Below are 26,357 nucleotides of genomic sequence, written 5' to 3' on the forward strand. Positions count from 1 at the left end.
AAATTTCTTTTTTTTTAAAGGGACTGATTCTCACATCATACAAGCAGATAAAGTAAAAAAAATGTCAACCTCAAAATTACAAATTAAGAATCTGAAAGTCATGTTTATGTAATATTATTACAATATTATTTTTTCATATAATTATGGAGTTTAAGGTGATAAAAAACCACTAACAAAAATCCAGTGTGGATAATGATCAAGTAAAATATAAAACTATTTTAAAAAATCATTAGGACCCTTTCTTCCTAAAATCATTGATTTATATTAATGACAAGCAAAACATATCATTAGGCAAATCAATGATTAGGCAAAATAAACAGAATCTAGCTGTGTCCATGCTATTTATATATCTAAATTATAGCTGATATAAAAAATGATGAAAAGGAATAGCACAAAATAGATAAATTATAAGTAAGGAAAGAAATTCCAGTTGAAAAGAAAGGAAGTGGTATGCATTATCTTTCAGAAGTGTGGAAGTCGTTGCTAGTAACTGAAATAGAATGACAGTTTTAAGTAGACCATACATAGCCACAAGAATTGCATAAACATGTATCCCTTCCTCAAATCCTTCACTTTTCTAAATAGTTGCAAATAAGTTTCGGAAACTCTGAAAGTTTCTTCACATCCCAAATTATTTTTCTCTACCTGATCCTTCGTCTTGATGTAAATGGGAAACATCTACCTCTAGAAGGAAACATATCACTAACAAAAGGAATCATCAAAGTTTTATCTTTATATAGCTTATCCAAACAACAAAATAACATGTTGGTGTATGCCAAGTGCCAATCTATTTGTAATGGTACAAATACCTCAAATGAGATGGTCAATATTGTCTTGTCAGAGAATTTGCTTACCTTTGTTCTTCTAATTCTGCTTTTATTTCATCTAGGAAAAAAAGAAATATATGCTCTATATGTTGAAAGTTTAAGATACTCATGAAATAACTTTGAGTTTTTAAGGTAAATGGTACCAACAAAGACTTTTCTACATAGCAGTCAGCTAATTTTATCAGGGTTTTTTAAATTAACACTTTTCTAGTAACTGCAAAATATAATAGCTCTCAGATTTGTTATGGTGTTGTATGACAACTAAGACTCCTCATACGCTTCCAGACTTTCTTGAACGTGTCAACTGGCAACGTAGAAACCGTATCTAGCCCATTTGTTTGCATACTGAGACCACTGGAGTTGGTGATGGCTATAATATTCAATGTGTACAAGATACGATATACAGGATGAAAATCTCAACTTATTTTCATAGCTATACGCTTTCTTCAATGTTACAAGGGGTGTTTTAAAGGTAGCTTCTGAATGGCTAATTGTTACTTTAGTAAGATTCCTAGCTATATGTTGAAGATTGTGGGGAAAGCAAGTTGGCCTAGATTTCTCAAAACAAACAATTTAAGTAATACACACAATAACAAAGCAAACAATCTACAATTCAGTATCACAACTGTGGAAAAACATTCAGATTTATATTTAGTGTTTTGCAGTGAAAGCAGGAAAGTCTTCTCAAAACTTTAAGAATAATAAATCTAATATGAATAAATGCATACATCATATGCAGAGGTGGGTTGCTGCCAGAACGGCTAATTGCATGCAGCTCCGTGGCTCTGGAACATGAGAGTGGGATCGAGCATAATTAGCAGCCCACCACTGATCATATGCCTTGCCTACATTATATTGCATGTGTTTGATTAGCAGTCTGTGACCCCCTCCAGAAGTTTATAAGATAATAAATGTAATATTTAAAGTGCCACAAGTACCTCTGTTGATTTAATACTACTACTACTACTACTACTACTACTACTACTACTACTAATAATAATAATAATAATAATAATAATAATAATATAGTAGGCCATAATATGTATTTGAAGATTTGAGCCACCTTATTTCACCATAAACCTTTTTTTATCATGTAATTTACTTAATAAGGACACTTCTAAATTTATTTATTTATTTATTATTAATTGGACCTGTATGCCGCCCCTCTCCATGAACTCGGAGCGGCTCACAACATATCAATAACCAAACAGCATACAATAATACAGCTAGACCTACGGTAATTAATAGAAATAGTTAATTTAAAACATTATAAAAAGCTAAACATTAAAATCATTCATACAATCAAAAGCATTCATACAAATGAAATCATTCATACAAAAATTACCAGCCTCTTTGTCCGCTAATTCTTCTGTAGCTAGTGTAAAATGTATCTGATATTGAGCAAGGATATTTTTATGCATTTACTAATTTGCAAAGAACTATGAGGTAATCAAGTTCATGGATCACTTCACCTGAAAGATTAAAGAATTAATAGGAAGCTCACTTTCTAACCTGAAATTGCCTTATGGGCTTCCATAGAGCTGTGCCTAAACACATATATCTTTTTCTCCTTTTTACTAACAAAAAAATAAAATAGGCGTTGATTGCTTACCTGAACGCCTCTTCTCGTACGGTGAGTGGGTACAGCAGTCACATGGGTTGCTCCTGTCCAATCCGTTGGAACTGAGCCTAGTATTAAAAAAGACTGCTGGATCCGCCCCTTCCCCAGAATTCGCGAATCCGTAGACTAGGCTCAGTAGTGAAGCTCTTTAATGTTCAACTCTCATGTGTTATAAGAAATTAGAATAGAAGGTAAAGAAGACCACACAAGGGAGGGAAGTGACTGCTGTACCCACTCACCATACGAGAAGAGGCGTTCAGGTAAGCAATCAACGCCTATTCTCCGTACTGAAGGAGTGGGTCCAGCAGTCACATGGGACATACCCAAGAGATAGGTCCCTAGGGTGGGAGTACATTGCTATCGTGAGAGATAACGGATTGGAGTACTCTTCTTCCGAAGGCAGCGTCTGCTGATGCGTACGAATCAATCTTGTAGTGTTTTATAAAGGAATTTGGCGAGGCCCAAGTGGCTGCTTTGCAGACTTCTTCCAACGGAGCCTGAGTCGCCCAAGCGGCAGATGTGGCAGCACTTCTGGTGGAATGCGCTGTAATATTCCTTGGAATGGAGAGGGAAGCTGTCTCGTAGGCCTTTGAGATGGCCCCTCTGATCCAACGACCTATTACTGTGGAAGACACTCTGGATCCCAAGGATCTGGGATGGTAGGCTATGAAGAGTGCTTCAGATCTCCGGATGGATCTTGTGCGTTGGATATAAATCTTTAGCGCTCTAGTGAGATCTAGAGTGTGCCATCTAATCGCCAGGGGATGCTCTCGTTGGAGGCAGAAAGAAGGTAAAACGATATCCTGAGATCTGTGGAACATGGAACTGACCTTGGGTAGAAAGGTGGGGTCCAGCCGCAGAACCACCTTATCCTGATGAAACTGACAGAGGTCCTGTCTGATAGAAAGGGCTGCCAACTCAGATATGCGTCGGGCGGAAGTAATCGCCACCAGGAATGCTACCTTGAAGGATAGGTACCTGAGGGACGCAGAGTTCAGGGGTTCGTAAGGTGCTTGAGTAAGAGAGTGGAGAACCCGTGGCAAGTCCCAGGTTGGATATCTGTGGATTTTAGAAGGCCTGAGATTGGCCACTCCTCTTAGAAATTCTTGGATTTCTGGAAAGGAGCGTAGGGGCTGCCTGCGAGGCCCCGCCAAGACGGAAGAGATAGCGGCCAGATGGCGGCGGATGGTGCTGGTAGAGAGACCTTGGTGGAAACCTTTCATAAGGAAGGCGATTATCCTGTGTATGGGAAGACACAGGGGGGATAAGCCCTCCTGCGAGCACCACTGATGAAATTTGGACCAAGTATGGTCGTATATCCGATTGGTAGACCCCCTTCTAGATTTCAGAATGATTTCCACTGTGTCTGGGTCATACCCTCGCAGGTCTAAGTCCCTCCGGATAACAGCCAGGCGGTGAGGTGGAACCACTCTGGATCCGGATGGAAGGAGGCCCCCTGCCGCAACATATCCTCCGAAGCGGGGAGTCGCCAGGGGTCCTGGACGGACAGTTGTTGAAGGTCCGCGAACCAGGGCCTGCGAGGCCAGTGAGGGGCAATCAGGATTACACGTGCTTTCTCCAGGAGGATTTTGTTGATCACGTCTGGCAGAATTGGAATTGGAGGGAAGGCATACAGTAGGCCTGGAGGCCAAGGACTCCTGAGGGCATTGACTGCCTCCGCTCCCGGAGACGGGAACCTGGAGATGAAGCGGGGAAGCTGGGTATTGTCTCTGGTCGCGAATAGATCCAACACTGGATGGCCGAACCTGAGGCAGATTTGGTGGAACAGTGACTGATGGAGATTCCACTCGCCTGGATCTATGGTGGCTCGTGAGAGCCAGTCCGCTTGGACGTTGAGGCTCCCCGAGATGTGATCGGCTAGAAGCGATTGGAGATTTTTCTCTGCCCAAAGACCCAACTTCAGGGCCTCCCTCATGAGGGCCTTGGATCTTGTGCCTCCCTGTCTGCAAATATGGCTTTTGGTGGCTATATTGTCGGTGAGAATCAGCACATGTTGGTTGGATATGTGAGGTTGGAATTGCTTTAGAGCTAGAGACACGGCTCTTAATTCTAGCCAATTGATGGGCTTGGAAGCCTCCTCCGGTGACCATGTGCCCTGAGCTAAAAGACCTTGGGCGTGGGCTCCCCAGCCCGAGAGGCTGGCATCTGTGGTGACTACAAACTGGTCGGGACACCGGAAGAGGGATCCCTTGTCTAGGGCTGGAGAAGTCCACCACTTGAGGGATCTGCGAACCGTCGGTGGGATGGTGATGCGTCGGTTCGAGTTGCTGTGGCCTGATCTCTGAAATGGTAATAGTAGCCATTGAAGTTCCCTGGCGTGAAGGCGGGCCCAGGGAACAATACCAATACATGACACCATCTTACCCAAAAGGGAGGATAGGGTGACAATGGAGGCCGATTGCTGGGGCAGGATGCGAGCAATGAGATCCAAAATGCTGCGTTTTCTCTCATTGGAGAGAAAAACCTGGGATATTTCGGAATTAATGATAGTCCCCAGATGCAGGATGGAAGTGGATGGATCAAGATGACTCTTGTTAAGGTTTATGGAAAAACCATGGTTCTGTAGAACCGACATGGTAGAGGAGAGGTCTGCAGCTACACCAGCTCTGGAATTACCATGAATTAAAATGTCATCTAAATAACATAAAATATGAATGGGAGAGGCCCGGATATGAGCCGCCAAGGATCCCAAGAGTTTAGTGAAAACCCTGGGAGCTGAGGAGAGCCCAAAAGGCATAGCCCTATACTGAAAATGCCTGCCTTGAAAGGCAAAGCGCAGAAATCTCCTATGGACCTTGGCAATGGGGATATGGAGGTAGGCCTCAGTGAGATCTAGAGACACCATAAAGTCTCCTCGATGAAGAGCTGATAAAATGGAAGATAGGGAGTGCATTTTGAATTTTCTATATTTAATGAAGCGGTTTAATTTCTTTAGGTCCAAGATGGCTCTCCAGCCTCCAGAAGTCTTAGGGACCATGAAGAGGATGGAATAGAAGCCTAAACCTCTCTGGAGAGAGGGGACCGGTTGAATAGCTCTAATAGTCAACAAATGAGAAATAGCCTCCTCCATTCGAATACGAGATGGAGAGGAACTGGGAGAGGGACAAGAAATAAAACGGTTAGGGGGAGAAGAAATAAACTCTAACCTTAGGCCCCTTTCCACTGTGTCAATGACCCAGGGGTCCTTACAAGAGCGGTGCCAGGCGGAAGAGAACCAGGCTAGGCGACCGCCTATAGGCAGGTGAGAAAACTTACCATCTGGTTCTTTGGAAGTTCTGGTAGTAGAGGATCCTCTCTGATAGCGGGACCCTCTGCCCCTGGTGGTTCTAGCTTGGGATCGAAAGCGAGGGGGAATACTGACCTGGGCTCTTGTGAAATGCGAAGCTTTGATCCTGCTGACGCCCGGTGCGCCGAAAGGACTGCGGTTTCGGGGCCTTCTTGGTGGTAGGTCCCAAGACCTTTTTCTTGTCTGCGTTTTCCGTAAGGAGAGGGTCCAGAAGATCTCCGAAGAGGAGGTTACGTTTCAGTGGACCCATAGCTAACTGCCATTTCTGTCTTACCCCCGCCTGCCAAGGGCGGAGCCATAGAAGCCTTCTGGCCGTTGTGGAGGCTGCTACCGACCTGGCTGCAAATCTGGAAGATTGGAGAGTAGCATCTGCTATATATTGGGCAGCTGCGAAGATTTTGTTGAAATCCTGTTGGCCCCGTAAGTCATCTGGAGGCAGGTGTAGTTGGAGCTGACGAAGCCATAAGAGCATAGCTCTGGAAAAGAAGGATGCCGCTGCAGCACTCTTAATGGCCCATGAGTCTGCAAGGAGACTTCTTTTGAGCATTTGTTCAAGTCGTTTGTCCTCTGGCCGGAGGACCTCCTCTGCCTCGCCAGGCATGGCAGCCGTTGAGTGGAGCGTCTTCACTGGTTCATCTGGCCTGGGACATGTTAGGAGTTCCTCATAGGAGGGGGAAAGCTTGTAGAGCTTCTTGTCCTTGGGAGTGGGAGTGAAGCCTATGGTTGGGTGGTCCCACTGTTTAAGCAAGGCATCCTTAAACAACTTGGGCATAGGAATTACCTCATTGTCTTCCTGTTCCTCCATGAAGTAAGGAAGATTTTCCTCTGGGGGGTCTGTGGAAGGAGTAGCTTGCTTCTCTTGCCCGGCTAGCCCCGTAGATACTCTAGCTTTTAGCAGGAGAGATTTGAAAAGCTGCGAAGGGAAAATAGCAGCTGGGGCTGGAATCTTAATCTGAGATTCCTCATCCTCCGACAGACGCTGAAAGGGGTCATCATCCTCTTCTGCATCCACGTCCTCATCCTCTTCCTGAGAGGAGTCAGAGACCTCCATGACTGGGGCTCTGTAGGAAGGAGAAGAACTCACGGGACGGGAGGAGCGAGGGGGAGGATGAGACAGAGGAGGTACATTTAAAGATGAGAGTCTAGCATCAATAGTGTTAGTCAGAATAGTCAAGATAGACTGAAACTCCGGTGGCAAGGAAGAAATATCAGCCGGAAAAGCCTGAGGATCCCTGAGGCCCTGAACAGGTTCTGGCTGGGGGAAATCCTCGGTAATATCTGGCTCCTCTGGACCTAAACCCCATAGGTTAGGTTGGGGTGGATTTAGGTTTGGCTCATCCAGGGATAGCACAGGTACCCCAGAGGGAGGCAGGTTAGAGGCCTCCGGGGGGGTAGGGTTGATATGCACTTGGGCCTGCACCTTAAAACGTTTGGCTGATTTATCATGTATTTTTTGTAAGGCTAGGTCCCTTCTCTTCTCAGCCCTGGTGGGCTTGGCTAAAGACTGAGAGCCTGAGGAAGAGGAGGAAGAGGCCTGGGGAAGCTCAGAAGGATTACCAGTAGGCCTAACCTCTTTGGAACCTTTGGTAGTGCCTCTCTTGGGAAGGAAAGCCATAGTCTGAGCAATTACAGAAGACAAGGCTTGAGCCAAAAAATAGGGGAGAGAAGAATTATTTTGTGGAATTCCCAAGAGGATAGGTGACCCTGCTCCTAGGCCCAGGAGCAGCTGCGCCTTAAGAGGCAATCCTGGGCGAAACCAAGAGTTCTTGTCCTTAAGTGCAGCGTGGCAGGCCTCACTAACTTAACTTTAAGAAAAACCAAGGCACACTGGTTGGAGGCCACTTCCTTGGAGAATAGGCCCGAGGGAACTCAAAGCGACGACTCCAGGGTCAGGCGGCGGGCTGTAGGCACTAATGGCCGACCCCTTAGGGCAGAACCGAAAGTGCAACTTACTGGGCGTCAGAGCCTTGGCGCCAAAATAACTGCTCCGTTATTTGCAATAGGAGCGACTAAGCCCGGGAGACAAAACAAGTCCCACACCGCGGGAGGTAAATAGCCCTTAATTAGTTGAAAAAAATAAAGCTTGCTCACGGCAGGACCTCCAAGGCCGGAATTAACAAACCGGCCGCGGCTACAGCACGAAGGGAAAAACCGCAAATGGCTGAGCCGCTAACTTCTCCCCCAACTCAAAGCCCTGTAGGGCTGAGAAAAAAAAAAAAAAAAACTGCCGGCAAGCTGAGTAATGGAAAAATCTTACTTGCTATTGAAGAGAGATCGAAGGGAAGGTGTTTTATCGAGAGGAACGAGCATTCACACACATCCGAGGATGCGAACTGAGCGAATTCTGGGGAAGGGGCGGATCCAGCAGTCTTTTTTAATACTAGGCTCAGTTCCAACGGATTGGACAGGAGCAACCCATGTGACTGCTGGACCCACTCCTTCAGTACGGAGAATTAACTTTTAGTACTTTTTCCACATTTCTGAGCTTGCCACAATGGCAGGTTTCAATTGCCTTCCAAAATCTTAATGCTGGTACTTTGGCAATTCTGCATTTTGACTCCTTACCTAATCAGGCCAGTATGCAACTAGCACAGAATCCTTAGAAGTGGAAGGTAGGATAAGCCAACAACTTGCTTGCCTCTTGAAGAGAAGCACTAAGATGTTGCTGCCAAACAGCTTTTGCTGCCTTGAAATGGCATTGTCCCATCTACACATACAATGCCAGCAATACAGGAATATATTGAAATTTGCAATAGTGGCAAATATCTGTAGCTTGGGTGTAGGATGCAGGGTGAAGGTTTGCTCTCCAAGCTTGTGGGTTGGTTTCTGAACGTTTCGTTACCAGGCGAGGTAACATCTTCAGTAGAGATTAACATCTTAGCTGAACATGTTACCTAGCCTGGTAATGAGAGAACCTTCACCCTCATATACTGAAATTGCTCACAATCGCAAGTCCACAGTTTTATCATTCGATTAAAAAGGCAGAATCTTATCTCATATGATATACCAGGGTTAGGCCTAATTTGGAAGACTTCTAATTTTTTTCAGATAAAACAACAGGAAACTAAAATTTAGAAACTATTAATTCAGTCTTATGGTCACACATTAAATCATATGTCTTAATTTTAAGACAAGTGTCTTACAGTGAAGACAGCATGTACCCATCCAGAATACATTTTAAAAGAATGTCCTGAACTTCTAATGCAAGTTATCTAAAATCAATGTCCCTTCAATTACCAATTCTTTACTATCGAATTTTTCAGAGTATAAGACGCATCAGAATATAATACACACCTTAGTTTTTGGGGAGGAAAAAAGGGGGGAAATCTGTTTACCAGATACTCATCTGACTAGAATACTTAGTCTGGTCAACTTCAGCACATTATTTTATCCCCTGGTTAAGGCTTTAAAAAAAAATTATTTGTAGAGAGTAACAATGAAAGAGCTTGCAAGCCAGTAAGAACTGGTAAAATAGCACCTGGTTCGGGCTGGAAAGAAACTTATTTTGAGCAAGTTAGAGCAATGAAAACACCCTGCAAAGACTTAGGGCTTGGAAAACATTCTTTGCAGAGAATAACAATGAAAGAACCTGCAAGGTAAGAGCTGGGAAGATCATTAGCACCTAGTTGGGGCTGGAAAAAATGCTTCGAAAAAAGCTACATACAGAGTATAAGACACACCTGAATTTTAAGCCTCTTTTAGGGAGGAAAAATATACTCTGAAAAATATGGTATTTCCTAAAATGAGGTGAGTCACCACTTTATTGGCTTTGTAAGCTAGTTAAGAATGTTTTGGTACTCAGTATAATTATAAGTAGATTATCTTCCTGTACAAATTTTAATTTTAAACAATATGACCCATTATGTCTGCCCAACCCGGTTTTCTTATCCAACTTCTGTGGCAGTTTAACTACATATAATATCAAGATTTTAACTTTGCTACTGCATGGTAGTTTAAAATATCTGTTTCCGTTAGACTTTTAAATGACATCTGCTTTGAGAAGCCAGCAACTAATATGCGGTTACTTTAATATTATAATATTCATTTTAAAACTTTCAGATATATATTCTGCATATTACTATACTTTATGATATGATGATGTGGCACTGAACTTTCATACCATTTCACTGATGCCTTTACTTGGAAGGTTTTAAAAAAAAAAATCTAAACTGGCTACTTTCCAAAACAGATTTGTTAAGATTACAGAATGGCAATTTGATTAGGAAAAATAGTATCGTATTTGCCAGAAGGCATTGCGCAATACTTTCTAACCTAACGTTGGTGGTTTTTTTCCTTCACCTACCACATTCTTCCTTACAGAAACACACACATACACACAAACTGTACACATGCAAAGACATTTCACCTCTGTTAGACTAGATATGATATTTTGAAAAATGAGAGAATCAGGTGAGATTTTTTTTTTTGCTTATTTGACTCAGAAGTCCAAATTTTAAACTAAATCTTGCAGAAAACCTACGAGAAACTAAGTTATTTAAATGTATGTCTCCCTTCTATTTAATTTTAGGATTTTAATAATAAAGGCTTTCTAACTGCAGTATCATCAGCTTTTCCACTTTTCTGCTTCCACATACCTATACAGGTGAAACTTGTAAAATTAGAATATTGTGCAAAATTTCATTTCCAAAAGACCTGGAATTAAGGGGCATAGATGTTTCACCCTTGTCATGGTCAGATCATTTTCTGCTGAGTCTGAACTTTAAGGCACCACTCTTCCATTGCAGGGAGGCTAAGCTGATTAATTAGTTCTGCTCCGCCCCAGATGCCTAGTGGGCCCTCAAGGGTTCCAGAGAGAGCTTGGGGAAATACTGGACTCCCTTGTCCACAATCCGGCTGACTCCCTGGTCGTTGCCTGGAACAAGGCAACATCAGGGGCACTATATCAGATTGAGCCTTTGCGACCTCTCCGTGGCGGTGAATCCAGGACAGCTCCTTGGTTTACCAAGGATCTCCGGGAGATAAAGAGCTAGAAGAGACATCTAGAGGGACGCTGGAGAGCCAATAACTCTGAATCTGACCGAACACTATTAAACGCCTTTATTAGGACTTACCTAGTGGCGATAAGGACGGCAAAATGTACACATTTTTCCACACTTAATGCGTCCATGGATTTGCGCTCAGTGTCCTTTTTGGGCTGACCCTAAAATGTGGAGGGAGTGGAGGAGCCCTTGGAAGGTAGAGCTGAGGAATCTGTTCAGTTTCTGGCGGAGAAAGTCACCTAGATTCAGATGGACCTAGACTCTGATTGGGCAATTCCGACTGAGATGACAGGGGTAGGTCTTAGTCCTGTTGTGGGAAGAATTTGATCCGGTGGCTCCTGAGGATGTGGACAAGGCTATGGGAGCAATAAGCTCCTCCACTTATTTATTGGAGTCCTCCTGGTTGGATTTGGCGAGCAGGGAGGTAACACGAGGCTGGCTCCAGGCTTTGGTAGATGCCTTCTTGATGAAGGGGTCCTTCCTGCAACCATTAAAGGAAGCGGTTGTGAGGCCCCTTCTCAAGGAGCCTTCCCTGGATCCAGCTGAACTGAATAACTTTCATCCAATCTCCAACCTACCCTAAATAACCAGGCTCTACATCATGTAGGGCAGGGGTGTCAAACTCACAGCCCATGAGCCAGATGCATCACATGCTGGCCAGGCCCACTCCATTATAGCAAAGGGGGGGGGGGGGAAACATGATACATCACATGACAACATGAGTTTGACATCCTCGATGTCAGGCTTTATATGTGGCAAACAATACCCTTTAATCATGTCCAGAAGCAAATGGGCCACCAGTGCAGGTCGCATAGGTGTTACTGAGGCATGTCCATTTTTGTCTACATTGTTGCATTCTGGACCATCTCTTCAAGGGCAGTCCTATGTAGAATATACAGTGTTACCTCAATTTTGGCGGGTTCGAACTTTGCGAAAAGTCTATACCACGGTTTTCAAAAATATTAATTAAAAAATACTTTGCGGTTCCCCCCCCTATACCACGGTTTTTCCCGCCCGATGATGTCATATGTCATCACCAAACTTTCATCCGCCTTTAATAAATATTTTTTTAATAAACTTTAATAAATAAACATGGTGAGTAATAATCTAAATGGTTGCTAAGGGAATGGGAAATTGCAGTTTAGGGGTTTAAAGTGTTAATGGAAGGCTTGTGATACTGTTCATAGCCAAAAATAGTGTATTTACTTCCACATCTCTAATTCACGGAAATTCGACTTTTGCGGGCGGTCTCGGAACGCATTCCCCGTGAAAATCGAGGGAACACTGTATTGCAATAGTCCAGCTGTGAGGTGATCAGGGCATGAATGACTGTCTGAGGGCCCCTGTTCTAAGAACTGACACAACTGGCTCAACTGGCACATTAGATGAAATTGTGTAAAACTCTTCCTGTCCAGAGCTGCCACCTACTCACTGGGCAGGAGCTGTGTATCTGGGAAAAAACCCTGTCCCAAATTGTGCAATATATTTCAATGGGGAAGTTGGAATATTCCTAGACCTGAGTGGTCTAAATGCACAGTCACCTTGTTTTCAAAGAGCAGCTTATTTTAATATAGTAAAAGTAAGAAATTTATCATAAATTAACACACACTTTAAAAATTATATAAAAATTGGTATAACTTACATATGATAGATGAATAGCTACAGAAATTATGTTCAGTCAAAAGAATATGATATGCATAAAACAAAAATAATGACTACTAAAAATGGTGATAATTCATAAAGGTGGTTCTGACAAGCTGTGTAATGGAATGTAAGCCTATTTTCATAGCCATAAATAATATAAGTTACTACTGAGGTTATTAATTCCACATAGTTTCTATTATGCAATTTTAAACATCATAATAGAGTTCATTTTAATTTGTGGACAAGAATAGGAATGGAAACGAAAGTCAACAAGATTCACTTGTATGTAAGAACAGAACCCTCCATTTCTAATTCTAAATGCTGTTCTGTGAAAAGAATGAACAACTGTATTTTAACAACTCTCACTTGGCAATATTAGAACAATGATTTCTAAATTAGATTAAAACTTCATGTTCCTCGTGATACAAAAATCAGATGCACCTAACTAATTCAGGAATTGAAAACACATGGTGATTGTTTCCAGATTGAAATACTGTATATTAGGATATAATTTGGTGTGTGTGTTTTGGGAAAAAACATTACATTCACCATTAAAAAGCTATAGATACTTTATATTAAATCTTGGATAAACAATGTAGTCAGTACAAAAGGAACACGTACATTCAGTATGTGGTTTCTACCAGAAAAAAATTCAAAGAAATCTTCTATCATGTTTCCTTTCTTCCTGTATCTGCAGAATTGCAGATAAGAACAGTTTTAGTGACCAATGGCAGTTGAAGCCACCAGTTTAAGTTGAGTGCTGTCAGCAGCAGTAAGATTCTTACCATGGTTTCAACTAGTTTCATAGTTGTTTTGGAAGTTATTCATTGTGTTTTCTGAACTTCAGGCAGTTAAGTGAAATATGCAAATAGTGTTATTTGCTACAGAATACAAAAACAATGTTGGCAGTCAAAACAAGTTTTTTGAATTAAAGAATGAATGGCTTTCACAGAATATTTCAATAATATAGTTATCATCCATTACTAAGGAATATTTTTCAGCTTAATAAAATCATATTGCAGCTGTAACCTTTCAGTTTACAAAGATAGTGATTTGTATAGCCCTTGGTACTTCTACAGCAAATTGATCAATACTGTACTTACACACATTTGTTTTAAAAGGAGTTATTTTATTTTACTCACTCACTCACTCACTTATTTATTTATTTGATTTGTATGCTGCCCCTCTCCGTGGACTCGGGACAGCTAACAACAGTGATAAAACAACATGTGACAATCCAATAGTAAAACAATTAAAAACCCTTATTATAAAAACCAAACATACATACAAAACCTACCATGCATAAATTGTAAAGGCCTAAGGGGGAACGAATCTCAATTCCCCCATGCCTGATGGCAGAGGTGGGTTTTAAGAAGCTTACGAAAGGCAAGGAGGGTGGGAGCAATTCTAATCTCTGGGGGGAGTTGGTTCCAGAGGGCTGGGACCGCCACAGAGAAGGCTCTTCCCCTGGGTCCCGCCAAACGACATTGTTTAGTTGACGGGACCTGGAGAAGGCCCACTCTGTGGGACCTAACTGGTCGCTGGGATTCATGCAGCAGAAGGTGGTCCCTGAGATAATCTGGTCCGGTGCCATGAAGGGCTTTATAACCAACACTTTGAATTGTGACCGGAAACTAATCGGCAACCAATGCAGACTGCGGAGTGTTGATGAGACATGGGCATATTTAATATTTATATAATTTATACACCACCCATCTCACTATCTAAAGCAAGAGTGTCAAAATGGTGGCACGCGGGCTGGGTCGTCACACACGGATCACACCCACCTCAGCTCTGCGAAGGGGGAAAATGTCACAAAATGTCACAATGGCAATGTGATGGTTTGACACCCTTGATTTAAAATAATTATATAAAGCACTCTCAAATAATCTTCAAATAAGACAAGTATTACAGGTTTTTTTAAATCTACCTTGAAATCTGTGAGCAATGGTTTGAGCTTCAAAATTGCATGCAAAACTGATTGGCAAGATGGTTGGGCATGCAAATCAAATAATAAATAAAATAGTACCATTAATGAACTAGATTCATTATAGGTGCCTTGATTCACTGAAAAGCATAATTGTGTCTTGCTAATTCTACATGGAATCTTCATTCAACATAATTCTTAGCATAACCTATAACCCATTTGAGCTTTCTAACAACTTTCTTTTCATAGGATAGACCAGTTATTCATTTCATTAAAATAAGATTTAAGTCTTTTAACATATTAAATCATCTCCATATGTTAACATTTCTAACTTCTACCTCCTACTGTTCTGGGTTCAGATCTGTTAATACATTAGTCTTAGTTCTGTAAATATCTAAAATCACCTCAGAACCTGAGGATCCAAGTTCAGGGATCAATGTAGAAGTAGGTCCAAACTTGATTCTTCAGAAGAAAATAATAACTAGCCTTACCCAATAGAAAATGAATTCTTAGTGTTCAATCTGATTTCTGATACTGTATATCTAATATCAATCATGACTATGACTAAATTAAGATTTTCTGATTTACTTTCCTCCAATCTATTGCATAGTTTTCAACTTTTTAACTTGTAGAGTTGTGTTTATCAGGGAGATGGGTAGCATATAAATTGATAATTATTATTGTTATTATTGTAACTTGCCCAGAGTCCATTTGGAATTGCGTGGCATATAAATGCTACAAACAAAGAAACAATTTAATAAATTTAAACAGTCAAACATTAATTCAGAAATCAAACTGGGTGAAGGGAGAGGGAGATTTGGATATCATTAACATACTCTTGATATAATCTCTCCCCCCCCAAAAAATAATTCGACAGTTTCTACTAACAATTTCACATTTTTGCAGAATTGCACATAGGATAAGATAAAATGTAAAATATGAGAACCATGAATAAGATATATTGCCCCACAACTATTATGAGTTATCCTTCCAAAAATGAATGAGTCGATGCAAAACAATACAATCAAGTTTTAGAAATTTGCAAACAGGTTTGCAAAATCAAGAATGGCATATCAAAATACCCCTTGCCAATATTCATATCATTAATTCAGTCACTATCTCATAAACAGTCTTGAACCCAGTTTGAAATATATAGTCACTACAGCTGTAAATGTACCATATCAGTAATTACCAGATCTGAACTGCAGAAAAGATAAAGAATACTATGTATGCAAAATGGAAACAGCCAAAGTACCCTGCACTCTGATATAATCATTTTAATACAAATTTTTATTAGTATCTTCAGTCTCTATGATAGTGATCGCTCTCCTTCTCATTCAGTCATATAATTATAATACATAGTATTTATATAATAATCAAAGCACTGCATAAATGCAATATGAACAGGCCAATATTCTAATTGAATAACAGATTGACAGCTTTTTAATAAGTAGCTGAAAGGACAGTAATATACAAACAAGTGAGCATACAATATAAATTTAACATACCGTAATCTATTTTTATGCAAAAGATAAAACTGTAGTGCAAGATGAATTATAATTGATCAGTTAAGCAAGCAAATTGCTTAGCAATACACTGCTCCATTCTCATGTAATAGTTTATTGAAAGCAGAAATTGAATTCAGACAATTATATTTGGTCATGGCTAAACCTGCACATTTATAAACTCTGCACTAAGTTATGTTTTCTTGATTGCAAACATAAGCAATATGATTCATAGTTAAAAATGAGTGCAATATGACAACAAATTAGCAAGTTTAGTGGACTTATTCCTAAATATATGTGCAAAAAATGCAGTTTAAATCAATCTCAAGGCTAAGTTGAACATTACCCACAGGGTTGTGCAATTTTTATAAAGACAGACTCTTAAAAACAGTGTTGACATATTTTTCAGGAAAACAATATCTCAATGATCACTTTGTTGAAAACATGTACTTATTAAATTCAACTGTCATTCAAAATGTGTCAGATTGTCTTTTATATTTGGTTTGAAAACATCCAGAAATAGCGACCATACAATAATATAATGCATAGTAACTGTGATTTTTTTTAAAAAAGTCTCACCGAATAACTCCAAATGATTATTTGAAATATTTTTTTAAAAAAACAGTCTGAATTTATTTTATCCTTCATTGCCCCCAATTTTCTTTTAGAAAATCCATTATTTTTGTAATAAGAAATTTTGTCCAATCAGAATTCCAAAAAATATTACTGGGATCATAAAAATTGTAAAAACAAAAAAACCCACAGCCCATCCATCCATTTGATCAGAAAATGAAAAAAAAAGTCTTTGCTTAGCCCCAGGAAATTCAAAGCAGGCAGTACCACATGCTACAGTTAAGATAAGCAAAGCAAACCTTGCTTTCATTTCCTGAATCAAAGAGAAATCTTTTCTCTGTACAAATTTAACCTGGTCAGAGAACAGGTTTACACTTCCTGCCAGGAAATAGTCAGCTGTTTACAAACCAGGGAAGCTCCAACGTGGCAGATTAATTTACAAGGGCAGGTTCTGACGACAAGTCCCGACTCTACCAACTGCATTAATTTGTTGACATTATTACGCAGCAACTAGGGAACGAAGAAAATTGTGCATGCCGGTATCTATCTATGAATCCCCAGATATTTGACAGAGAGTTCCTGGAAATATAAAGATCCTCACCACGGGGTCACAGTAGTAAAGAACATATCCATTCAATTAGATTTGAATATTATATCTTTACAGACCTCCAATATGTACTTGACAAAAATTAGATTTCTCCTTTCACTGACCCTGAGGAATGAATGAATCTAGAACCCTGAGAGGTTGTTATTACAGACTCCTTAGAAGCAAATCTGCAAATCTCCCTAGAAGCAAATCTGCGTACATAAGTGCACCAGAGTGCCTACCGTTCCCTGTCCTATTGTCTCTCCTATATCTCCTATATCTTCTCTTCTATCCCTATATATTTTTCTGCTATTCTCTCAATTATATTTTACTCCTTTATTTTCTCCTCTATTCTCCCTTTAATACCTTCTACCTGATTATATCCTCTATAACCCTCATTGTGTATTATCATTGTGTATTCTCCGGGTCCTGTTGACGAAACAATGTCGTCTGGCGGGACCAAGGGGAAGAACCTTCTCTGTGGCAGCCCCGACCCTCTGAAATCAACTCCCCCCGGAGATTAGGATTGCCCCCACCCTCCTTGCCTTTCGCAAACTCCTTAAAACCCACCTCTGTCGTCAGGCATGGGAAAATTGATTCCCCTGGACCGCTCCGTTTTATGTATGGTTTGTATGAGATGTATGATTGCTTTTTATATTAAGGGTTTAAAATTGTTTTTAATCATTGGATTTGTACTGTTTATTGTTGTGAGCCGCTCCGAGTCTCCAGAGAGGGGCGGCATACAAATCTAATAAATAATAATAATAATTATTATTATTATTAGTAGTAGTATTAGTATTATTATTGTGTATTGGACAAAACAAGTAAATAAATAAAACATTCACACCCAAAGATGTGTTAACTTTTACAGAAGCTGACAGCCGACTGAGCTGTCAGGAATCCCACCAAAGGGGCAAGAAATGTATGAGGATGCTTTGAGGAGGAGGAGGAGAGCCGCCTTTCATAACCGGTGACAGGTAACCGGTGACAGGAGTTTAGAGTTTCATATCTGGCTCATTTAAAAGTGAGGTTTTAGACGGCCTGGGAGTTGATAATGCAGAAAAGCTTCCTCAGGCTCCACTAGCGCCCTTTGGCCGCTGCCTTTTTGACGGCCTTCCGAGGGGGGAGGAAGTCGCTGGGCTAAGGAGGACGACTCGGGAATATAAGCGCCAATTTTTGTCAGCTGCGCTTCCCACCTCTGACAGGCTCCGGGCAGCCCCGCGAAGGCAGCGGGCGGGAGCGGCTGTGGAGCAACCGAACTTAATCCCCCCTCGTTTGCGGTCCCCGGGCCGATCTCCACCCGCTCTTTTCCAACTTACCGAGCGCCACTTGGCAAGCTCTCCTCAGCTGCCCGTGAGGGGGCCGCCTCACCTCCTTCTCGGCGAGGATTTTCTCGAGGGCCCGGGAGACGAACATACTCTTGGTGCGAGTGTTCTCCTCGCGGGCCGGGAACTGCATGGCCTCCTCGCACTCCTAAGACCTCCGTCCCCGGCCTGCCTTTTTTTTTTAACTGGAGCGGGATTTGGCGCTCAAAGGTTCCGGCCGCGGAGCAACTCCATGAGCCGGAAGGAACGCGATTCCCTCAGAGGTGGAGGTCTTGAGGCTAGACAGCAACACGGCGCCGCCATATTGAAACCATCACGTGACCTCCCTCATCGGGAGCCACCTTGTCAGAACGCCTCGCTCGCCCGGTCGAGTTAGTGACATCAGAAGGCGGGGCTTGGCATGGCGGGGGGGAGGAGGGAGAGAGACCAGGGAGGAGCCATGGGCGGGGCTTACGCGCTCCAGGCCCGTTCTTCCTGGCGAAGTAGGGTACGCGGGGAAAAGAAGTGGAGGGGGAGGGTTTGCTGTACAGAAAGAGTTAAAAGGTCTAATCATACTCATTATCCTTTTCTTTTTGAGTGCTCAAAATAAATGGTTGTACATTGGTACCTCTGACCAGGTTTTTAAGTAGAAACGTTCTTAAGTAGAAGCAATTTTTCCCACAGGAATCAATGTAAAAATAAATAATGTGTGCAAACCGCAAAGAAGGTGCGGTGAGGGGAATAAAAAAAGGCCAAAACTTTAGACTTTAAAAAAAAAGAGGGACCCTGAGGTGGCAAGCCTCCAATACACCCAGCGTGAGGCTGCCTGTCATACATTGGCGGCAGCTGCTGCTATCTGCTGCCTCTTCCTTCCCATGCTGAAGGGCTGCCCTCTCCTCTTGCTTGCTACCTTTGCAGCCTGGGTCTTTCTTTCGCTGTGGTGACTCTTCAGCTGCCCAGAGCGAAAGGGGCGTTTCTTTTCTCTGGATGCTGGCAGAGGTTTATTCCCCCTCCAAGCACCCAGAGAAAGGGAAATGCTTTGTTCGCTCTGCACTGCCAAAGCCTTCTTAAGTGCCACCAGAAGGCTCCTCTGGCAGCCCAGGGAAGCCCGAGATGGACGGGATTAAAGGGGAAATGGCAGGAAACTGGCCATGCCTTCATGCCACTCTCAAATGTATTTATTTTATTTATTTATTTTATTTATTCATTTGTCCAATACACAAATACATAGGAAGAAAAATAGACATGTAGTAATATATATAAGGGTAAAGTGAACTTAGAGGAGAGGATATATGAAAGAAAGAAAATATATATGATAAGTGAGAGAAAAGAAAGACAATTGGACAGGGGACGAAAGGCACACCAGTGCACTTATGTACGCCCCTTACTGGCCTCTTAGGAACCTGGAGAGGTCAATCGTGGAGAGTCTAAGGGAGAAATGTTGGGGGTTAGGGGTTGACACAATTGAGTCCGGCAATGAGTTCCACGCTTCGATATCTCGATAGGGAATCTTTTCCGGGCTCGGGTTCTTAAGTAGAAAATGGTTCTTGAGTAGAGGCAAAAAAATCTTGAACACCTGGTTCTTATCTAGAAAAGTTCTTAAGTAGAGATACCACTGTTATTTGTTATGTGGTTCTGGTTCCTGTGTTTTCTCCATAATCTGAGTGCTGGCTTCTCTCCAAATGCAGAAATGCAGAAGAATTACAGAACAGCATCCCAAAATGCCCCGTACCGCTAATGAAGAACTTTTCAGCAGCCTCCTTGGGTTCTCTACTCTCTCTCTCTCTCTCTCTGTATGTATCACATCATCATCATCATCACATCATCATCATCATGTTTTTTTTAGCAGATGTAGTTCAGATTTACCAATAGCAATAGCATTTAGACTTATATACCACTTCACAGTGCTTTACAGCCCTCTCTAAGTGGCTTACAGAGAGTAAGCATATTGCCCCCAACAATCTGGGTCCTCATTTTACCGACCTTGGAAGGCTGAGTCAACCTTGAGCCTACTGAGATTTGATCTGCCAAACTGCTGGCAGCTGATGATCAGCCGAAGTCGCTTGTAGTACTGCACATTAATCACTGCACCACTGAGGCTCTATATTTCCAGATAGATGTACAATTATTAACAGATGTCTATGGAGATTCTCAATCATCCAGGTGATGGAGTGCGAGATCAACCACAATTTTGCTTCCTGCACCGCATGTGGGGAAGCAGAGAAATACGCATGCACATGCACCCCTGTTCGAGATTTTGCTACCTGCATAGGCGCACATAGCAAAATTGCACTCGATCCCGCACTCACGGGCCAGAGCTGCAGAGCTGCACGCAATTAGCTGTACCTGCAGCAGCCCACCACTGAATGGTTGTCCCTAAGGTGCTTTTTATTTCAGCGAGAACTGGAGAAGCTTCTTGGATGAGAAGCAAAACGTTTTCTAAAGTAAAAACAACAACAAGAAGAAAGCCCGGCTTTCTTTTGGGGGGGGGGGGTAAAAAAAGAACCTTTGGGACAATAGAGGCAGAATGAGAGCTAGTTTGACACAACATAAAAGTTGTGATGGTTAATTTAAAAACATTAACTGTCTTATCTTCCATGTTGCCCTAGGAAAGAATAACCTTGCCTAAGCGTTTGCCTTGCATACATTATACAGTGGTACCTCTACTTAAGAAATTAATTCATTCCGTGACCAGGTTCTCAAATAGAAAAGTTTGTAAGTAGAAGCAATTTTTCCCATAGGAATCAATGTAAAAGAAAATAATGAGTGCAAACCCGTTAGGAAAGAAATAAAAGTTTGAAATTTGGGTGGGAGGAGGAGAAGGAAGAAGAGGAGGAGGACAGTTGCTGCAGAAGGAAGAAGAGGGGAATAAAAAAAATCCAAAATTTTAAGGGTTAAAAAGGGGGGTCTCTGAGACACCTGGCGCCTTCGTGCCACTCTCAAATTTCCTGGGAAATTTTTCCGGGCTCGGGTTCTTAAGTAGAAAATGGTTCTTAAGAGGCAAAAAAATCTTGAACACTCGGTTCTTATCTAGAAAAGTTTTTAAGCAGAGGCGTTCTTGGGTAGAGGTACCCTGTTTCCCCGATAGTAAGACACCCCCGATTGTAAGACGTATCGGGGGTTTCAGGGGGTCGGCTAATATAAGCCGTACTCCGAAAGTAAGACATATGTCTTACTTTCGGGGAAACACGGGGGTATTGCCGGGGGGGGGGGGGAGCCCGATGACGTCGCTTCCAAGCTCCCCCGCGCCCCTTGCCTTCGCCTCGCCGCGGCGCCACCGCCTCTTCGCCGGCTTGGCAAAGCGAAGGACGGCGCTGGTCCGAAGCGAGCCGAGCGGGCGGCGGCTTGCAGCGAAGGCGCTCGTCCCAGCAACCGAGTCCTGCCGAGGCTCGGCTGCAAGCGGCCTGTGAGGCCGACCGGCTCCGAGGCGAGCTTTCAGGGAAACACGGGGGTATTGCCGGGGGAGGGAGCCCGATGACGTCGCTTCCAAGCTCCCCGCGCGCCCCTCGCCTTCGCCTCGCCGCGGCGCCACCGCCTCTTCCCCGGCTTGGCAAAGCGAAGGACGGCGCTGGTCCAAAGCGAGCCGAGCGGGCGGTGGCTTGCAGCGAAGGCGCTCGTCCCAGCAACCGAGTCCTGCCGAGGCTCGGCTGCAAGCGGCCTGCGAGGCCGACCGGCTCCGAGGCGAGCTTTCGGGGAAACACGGGGGTATTGCCGGGGGGGGGAGCCCGATGACGTCGCTTCCAAGCTCCCCGCGCGCCCCTCGCCTTCGCCTCGCCGCGGCGCCACCGCCTCTTCCCCGGCTTGGCAAAGCGAAGGACGGCGCTGGTCCAAAGCGAGCCGAGCGGGCGGCGGCTTGCAGCGAAGGCGCTCGTCCCAGCAACCGAGTCCTGCCGAGGCTCGGCTGCAAGCGGCCAGCGAGGCCGACCGGCTCCGAGGCGGGTGGCCGGAGCTGCGCCCTCCTTCGCCCGCCTCCTTTCCGGCCGGCAGGTGGGGCTGCCCAACTGCGCAGAGCGGCTCCTCCCCTCCAGACACACACTTCCCCGACAGGCGTCTGCGGCTCCACGCGTGCACGCCGCTTGGAGCCCTGAGGTTGAACTTGCAAAAGGGCTCACGAGGCTCCTGTCCCGCGGCTGCCCTTCTGGACTCTGGGGAGATGCCTTCGGGAACGCGACCCTTTCAATTTTTTTCCAATGTAAGACATACCCCGAAAGTAAGACGTAGTGGGGCTTTTGGGGGTAAAAAGAAAGTAAGACACTGTATTACTTTCGGGGAAACACGGTACCACTGTACCGTTGGCTATAGAAATGTTTTAAACAAGCAAACAAGGCAAATGGACCACAGGGCAAACAGATGTTTTTCTACTTTCTTTACATGTCAACGATGGTAGGAAAGTATATTAAACAGCAATAGAGAAGAGTTCTTAGAATCAACATCTCCATAAGGAAAAAATACTGTTTATCAAACAGTAAGAGATTTTATTTGTAAAAATGGGTAAGGAAAAAATGTGGGTTCTTTCCTTTTAAAATAATCTGTTGGAGAGAGGCCAGAAAACAAGCGAGGTATGTCATGGAGTCAAACAGACTATGATAAACAGCCAGAATATCTAGGAATCTAGGGGAAGCCCGGGTATTTTGGGGAAAAAACCCTACAGGAAATATCTGTTTAATTAGTCTTTTATTTCTGTAGAAATAAGTCAGGTGAGGAATTTATGTTACGATTCTGATTTGTTTTTATAGTGTTTATATTTATTTTAAAATTATTTAAAACTTTATTAAGAAAGTGAGTTTTTAATGCCAATGGTAATTCATATTTCAATCCTGATGATATTTTTTAAAACTCTAATGCCTGCTGGTGATAATAATATTTAATAATTTAATAATTTATTAGATTTGTATGCCGCCCCTCTCTGAAGACTTTGGGTGGCTGTAATGTAATATTTGGGGTTCTCCCATCTTTTTACTGGGACTTTTTTCTTTTGTTTTTTAGTCTCCACATTGTTCCATGTATAACTAATGTCTCTTTATGTGGGGAAAGAACTTTTAAGTTTTATATTTCAGTTTAATGCACTGTCGCAAATATTAAAGTGTGTCACTGCATTTTTTAAAATGCGAACTGGTTTGAGGAAGGGTATCAAAAGAAACGAAAGAAGGAAAAAGGTAAAATCAGGAATAAAGCAATAGAAATCAAGATAGGTACTAGAAATACCCACTCTGGTTCTGAACTGTGACAAGATATCCTGGGTTAATGGATCTAATTGATTACATAATCAATTAGATCCATTGTTTTTTCAGGCAACAATTTTTTTATTTTTCACTCCAATCACATATGCAAAATAACATACCATCAATCTGAAAATACATTACAACAATTATTACTTTTAACTTTGGTATTCGACCCGACCCTCTGGAACCAGCTCCCCCCAGATATCAGAGTTGCCCCCTCCTTGCCTTTCGCAAGCTCCTTAAAACCCACCTCTGTCGTCAGGCATGGGGGAATTGAAAATTCCCTTCCCCCTAGGCTTATAAAATTTATACATGGTATGCTTGTATGTATGAGTGGTTCTTTAAATTGGGTTTTTTAAGATTATTTTTAATATAAGATTTGTTTACATTGTCTTCGGAGAGGGGCTGCATACAAATCTAATCTAATAAATACAAATACTTTGGGACAGAGAAATCCCATTTGTAACATACTAGCACCATCTTGTGGTCTTTTCAGAATATCCAATTATCTGTTGTGTTTTGTTATTTTTTAAAATTCCAGCCATTAATCCCTGAAAAGTGCTTGAATCCTTTATAGTACAAAATAGTTTCATTTTAATATTTAAAGTTAAAATATATTTTTACAGGTTTCTCTTTTTCTTAAAAGAAAGTAAAGTTTGATTTTTGCCAACTGACTCTTCAGGAAGTGGGATATCCTGGAGGTGGGAAGAAGTGTTTCCCCCCCCCCCCTTCTAATCCTATTTTATTTATGTTTTATTTATTTGTTTGCTTATATCCCACATTTTTATTTATAGAAATAACTCAAAATCCAACATACCTTCTTTCTCCTATTTTCCCCACAACAACAACTCTTTGAGATGAATTTGGCTGATAGAAAATGACTGTCCCAGGGCAGTGTTTCCCAACCATGGCAACTTGAATGTGTATGTATGTGCTGGTGCCTGGAGGCTGTTGGGGCCTGGATGGGTGTCAACAAACTCAAACTCAACCCAGACAAGACGGAGTGGCTGTGGGTCTTGCCTCCCAAGGTCAATTCCATCTGTCTGTCCATTACCCTGGGGGGGGGGCAAACTACTGACCCCCTCAGAGAGGGTTCGCAACTTGGGCATCCTCCTCGATCCACAGCTGACATTGGAACATCATCTTTCGGCTGTGGCGAGGAGGGCGTTTGCCCAGGTTCGCCTGGTGCACCAGTTGTGGCCCTATTTGGACAGGGAGTCATTGCTCACAGTCGCTCATGCCCTCATCACCTCAAGGTTCGATTACTGCAATGCTCTCTACATGGGGCTACCTTTGAAAAGTGTTCGGAAACTTCAGATCATGCAGAACTCAGCCGCGAGAGCCATTGTGGGGCTTCCAAGATTTGCGCACGTTTCTACAACACTCCGTGGCTTGCATTGGCTGCAAATCAGTTTCCGGTCACAATTCCAAGTGTTGGTTATGACCTTTAAAGCCCACTTGGCACTGGACCAGAGTACCTCTGGAACCGCCTGCTACCGCACGAATCCCAGCAACCGATAAGGTCCCACAGAGTTGGCCTTCTCCGGGTCCCGTCGACTAAACAATGTCATTTGGCGGGCCCCAGGGGAAGAGCCTTCTCTGTGGTGGCCCCGACCCTCTGGAATCAACTCCCCCCGGAGATTAGAACTGCCCCTACCCACCCTGTCTTTCGTAAACTATTCAAGACTCACTTATACCGCCAGGCATGGGGGAGTTGAGACACCTTTCCCCCAGGCTCCTTTATATTTTGTTTTATGTTTGATATGAATGTGTTGTTTGGTTTTTTAAATATGATAGGGTTTTATATGTTTTTAATATTAGATTTGTTCTACTATAATATTGTTTTTATTATTGTTGTGAGCCGCCCCGAGTCTTTGGAGAGGGGCGGTATACAAATCTAATAAATTATTATTAATTATTATTGAAGATATCTGGACTTAAACTCCCAGAATTTCCCAGCCAGCATTCACCGGCTGGGGAATTCTGGGAGTTGAAGTCCAAATATATTCAAGTTGCCAAGGTTGGGAAACACTGTCCCAGGATCATCCAGATGCCTTTCGTGTCCAAGGAGGGGCTTCAACTGCCATGTTTATAGTGGCACTATAAATTATTACACCAGGATCAGGTGCAGAAAGAAAGTAATAGAAGTGGGCTCTGCCAAGCCACTATCCCAAATCAAGAAGTAGGGCTAAACTCTGAAAATCCATAAAGTTTGTGAGAGAGGGCATTGAAACGTTCAGTCTTCTGTCTAATGTATGTTATTCATGTATATACCTTATATATATGTCAGTTGTTCCACTACACAAGATAATATAGAATAGAATATAGATATAGGAGAAAAATAGGAGGAGGGAAGAACTACAGTAAGAAAAATAGAATGGATTATTCCTTAAGGAGTTACTACCATATATTTGAGCTGCAAAAAATTTGGATGACTAATGGATGGCAGTATAATAGTCATAGATCACTTCTGTATGATTGCCAAGAAAAAAATACAAATGCATTTATGTACACATCAGCAGCAGATCTCAATTCAAGAAAATGTTTACTTTCAAAATAAATGAAATGAAACGGATGGAACCATTGCTTCAACCTCACACACTTCATTTTGGGTGTGTATTATCTCTGGGGAAAAAAATGAAATAACAGCAAAAAATTAATTATTCTGCAATTTAGCTGAAATGGGATATGCATATTTATTGAAACACTTCTAAACTAAAATGTAAATCACTTGAAAGACTCTGAAGCTTGGGGAAACAGAAAAATGGGCATGCCATCACATGCTGGGAGCGGGTCAAGGGAGTCATGCGTGCATGCACAAAGGGGGCATGGAATTATGGG

At 42.5% G+C, this 26,357-nt stretch overlaps 1 protein-coding gene across 1 annotated transcript in view; it reads right to left on the reverse strand.

Annotated features, from left to right (window-relative positions):
• The window catches only part of ARFGEF2 (ARF guanine nucleotide exchange factor 2), a 59,159-nt gene extending 40,611 nt beyond the window's left edge, over positions 1-18,548 (reverse strand). Inside the window, exons 1-2 of the mRNA XM_070744656.1 lie at positions 18,310-18,548; positions 855-885 (exon numbers count right to left, since the gene is read on the reverse strand). Of these exons, the coding sequence (XP_070600757.1) occupies positions 855-885; positions 18,310-18,448 (170 nt within the window). The 5' untranslated portion in view covers positions 18,449-18,548. The remainder of the gene's footprint in view (positions 1-854; positions 886-18,309) is intronic.
• Between the last annotated feature and the right edge of the window lie 7,809 nt (positions 18,549-26,357).

This window comes from Erythrolamprus reginae, chromosome 3 (assembly GCF_031021105.1).
Source record: "Erythrolamprus reginae isolate rEryReg1 chromosome 3, rEryReg1.hap1, whole genome shotgun sequence".
NCBI classification, from domain to species: domain Eukaryota; kingdom Metazoa; phylum Chordata; class Lepidosauria; order Squamata; family Dipsadidae; genus Erythrolamprus; species Erythrolamprus reginae.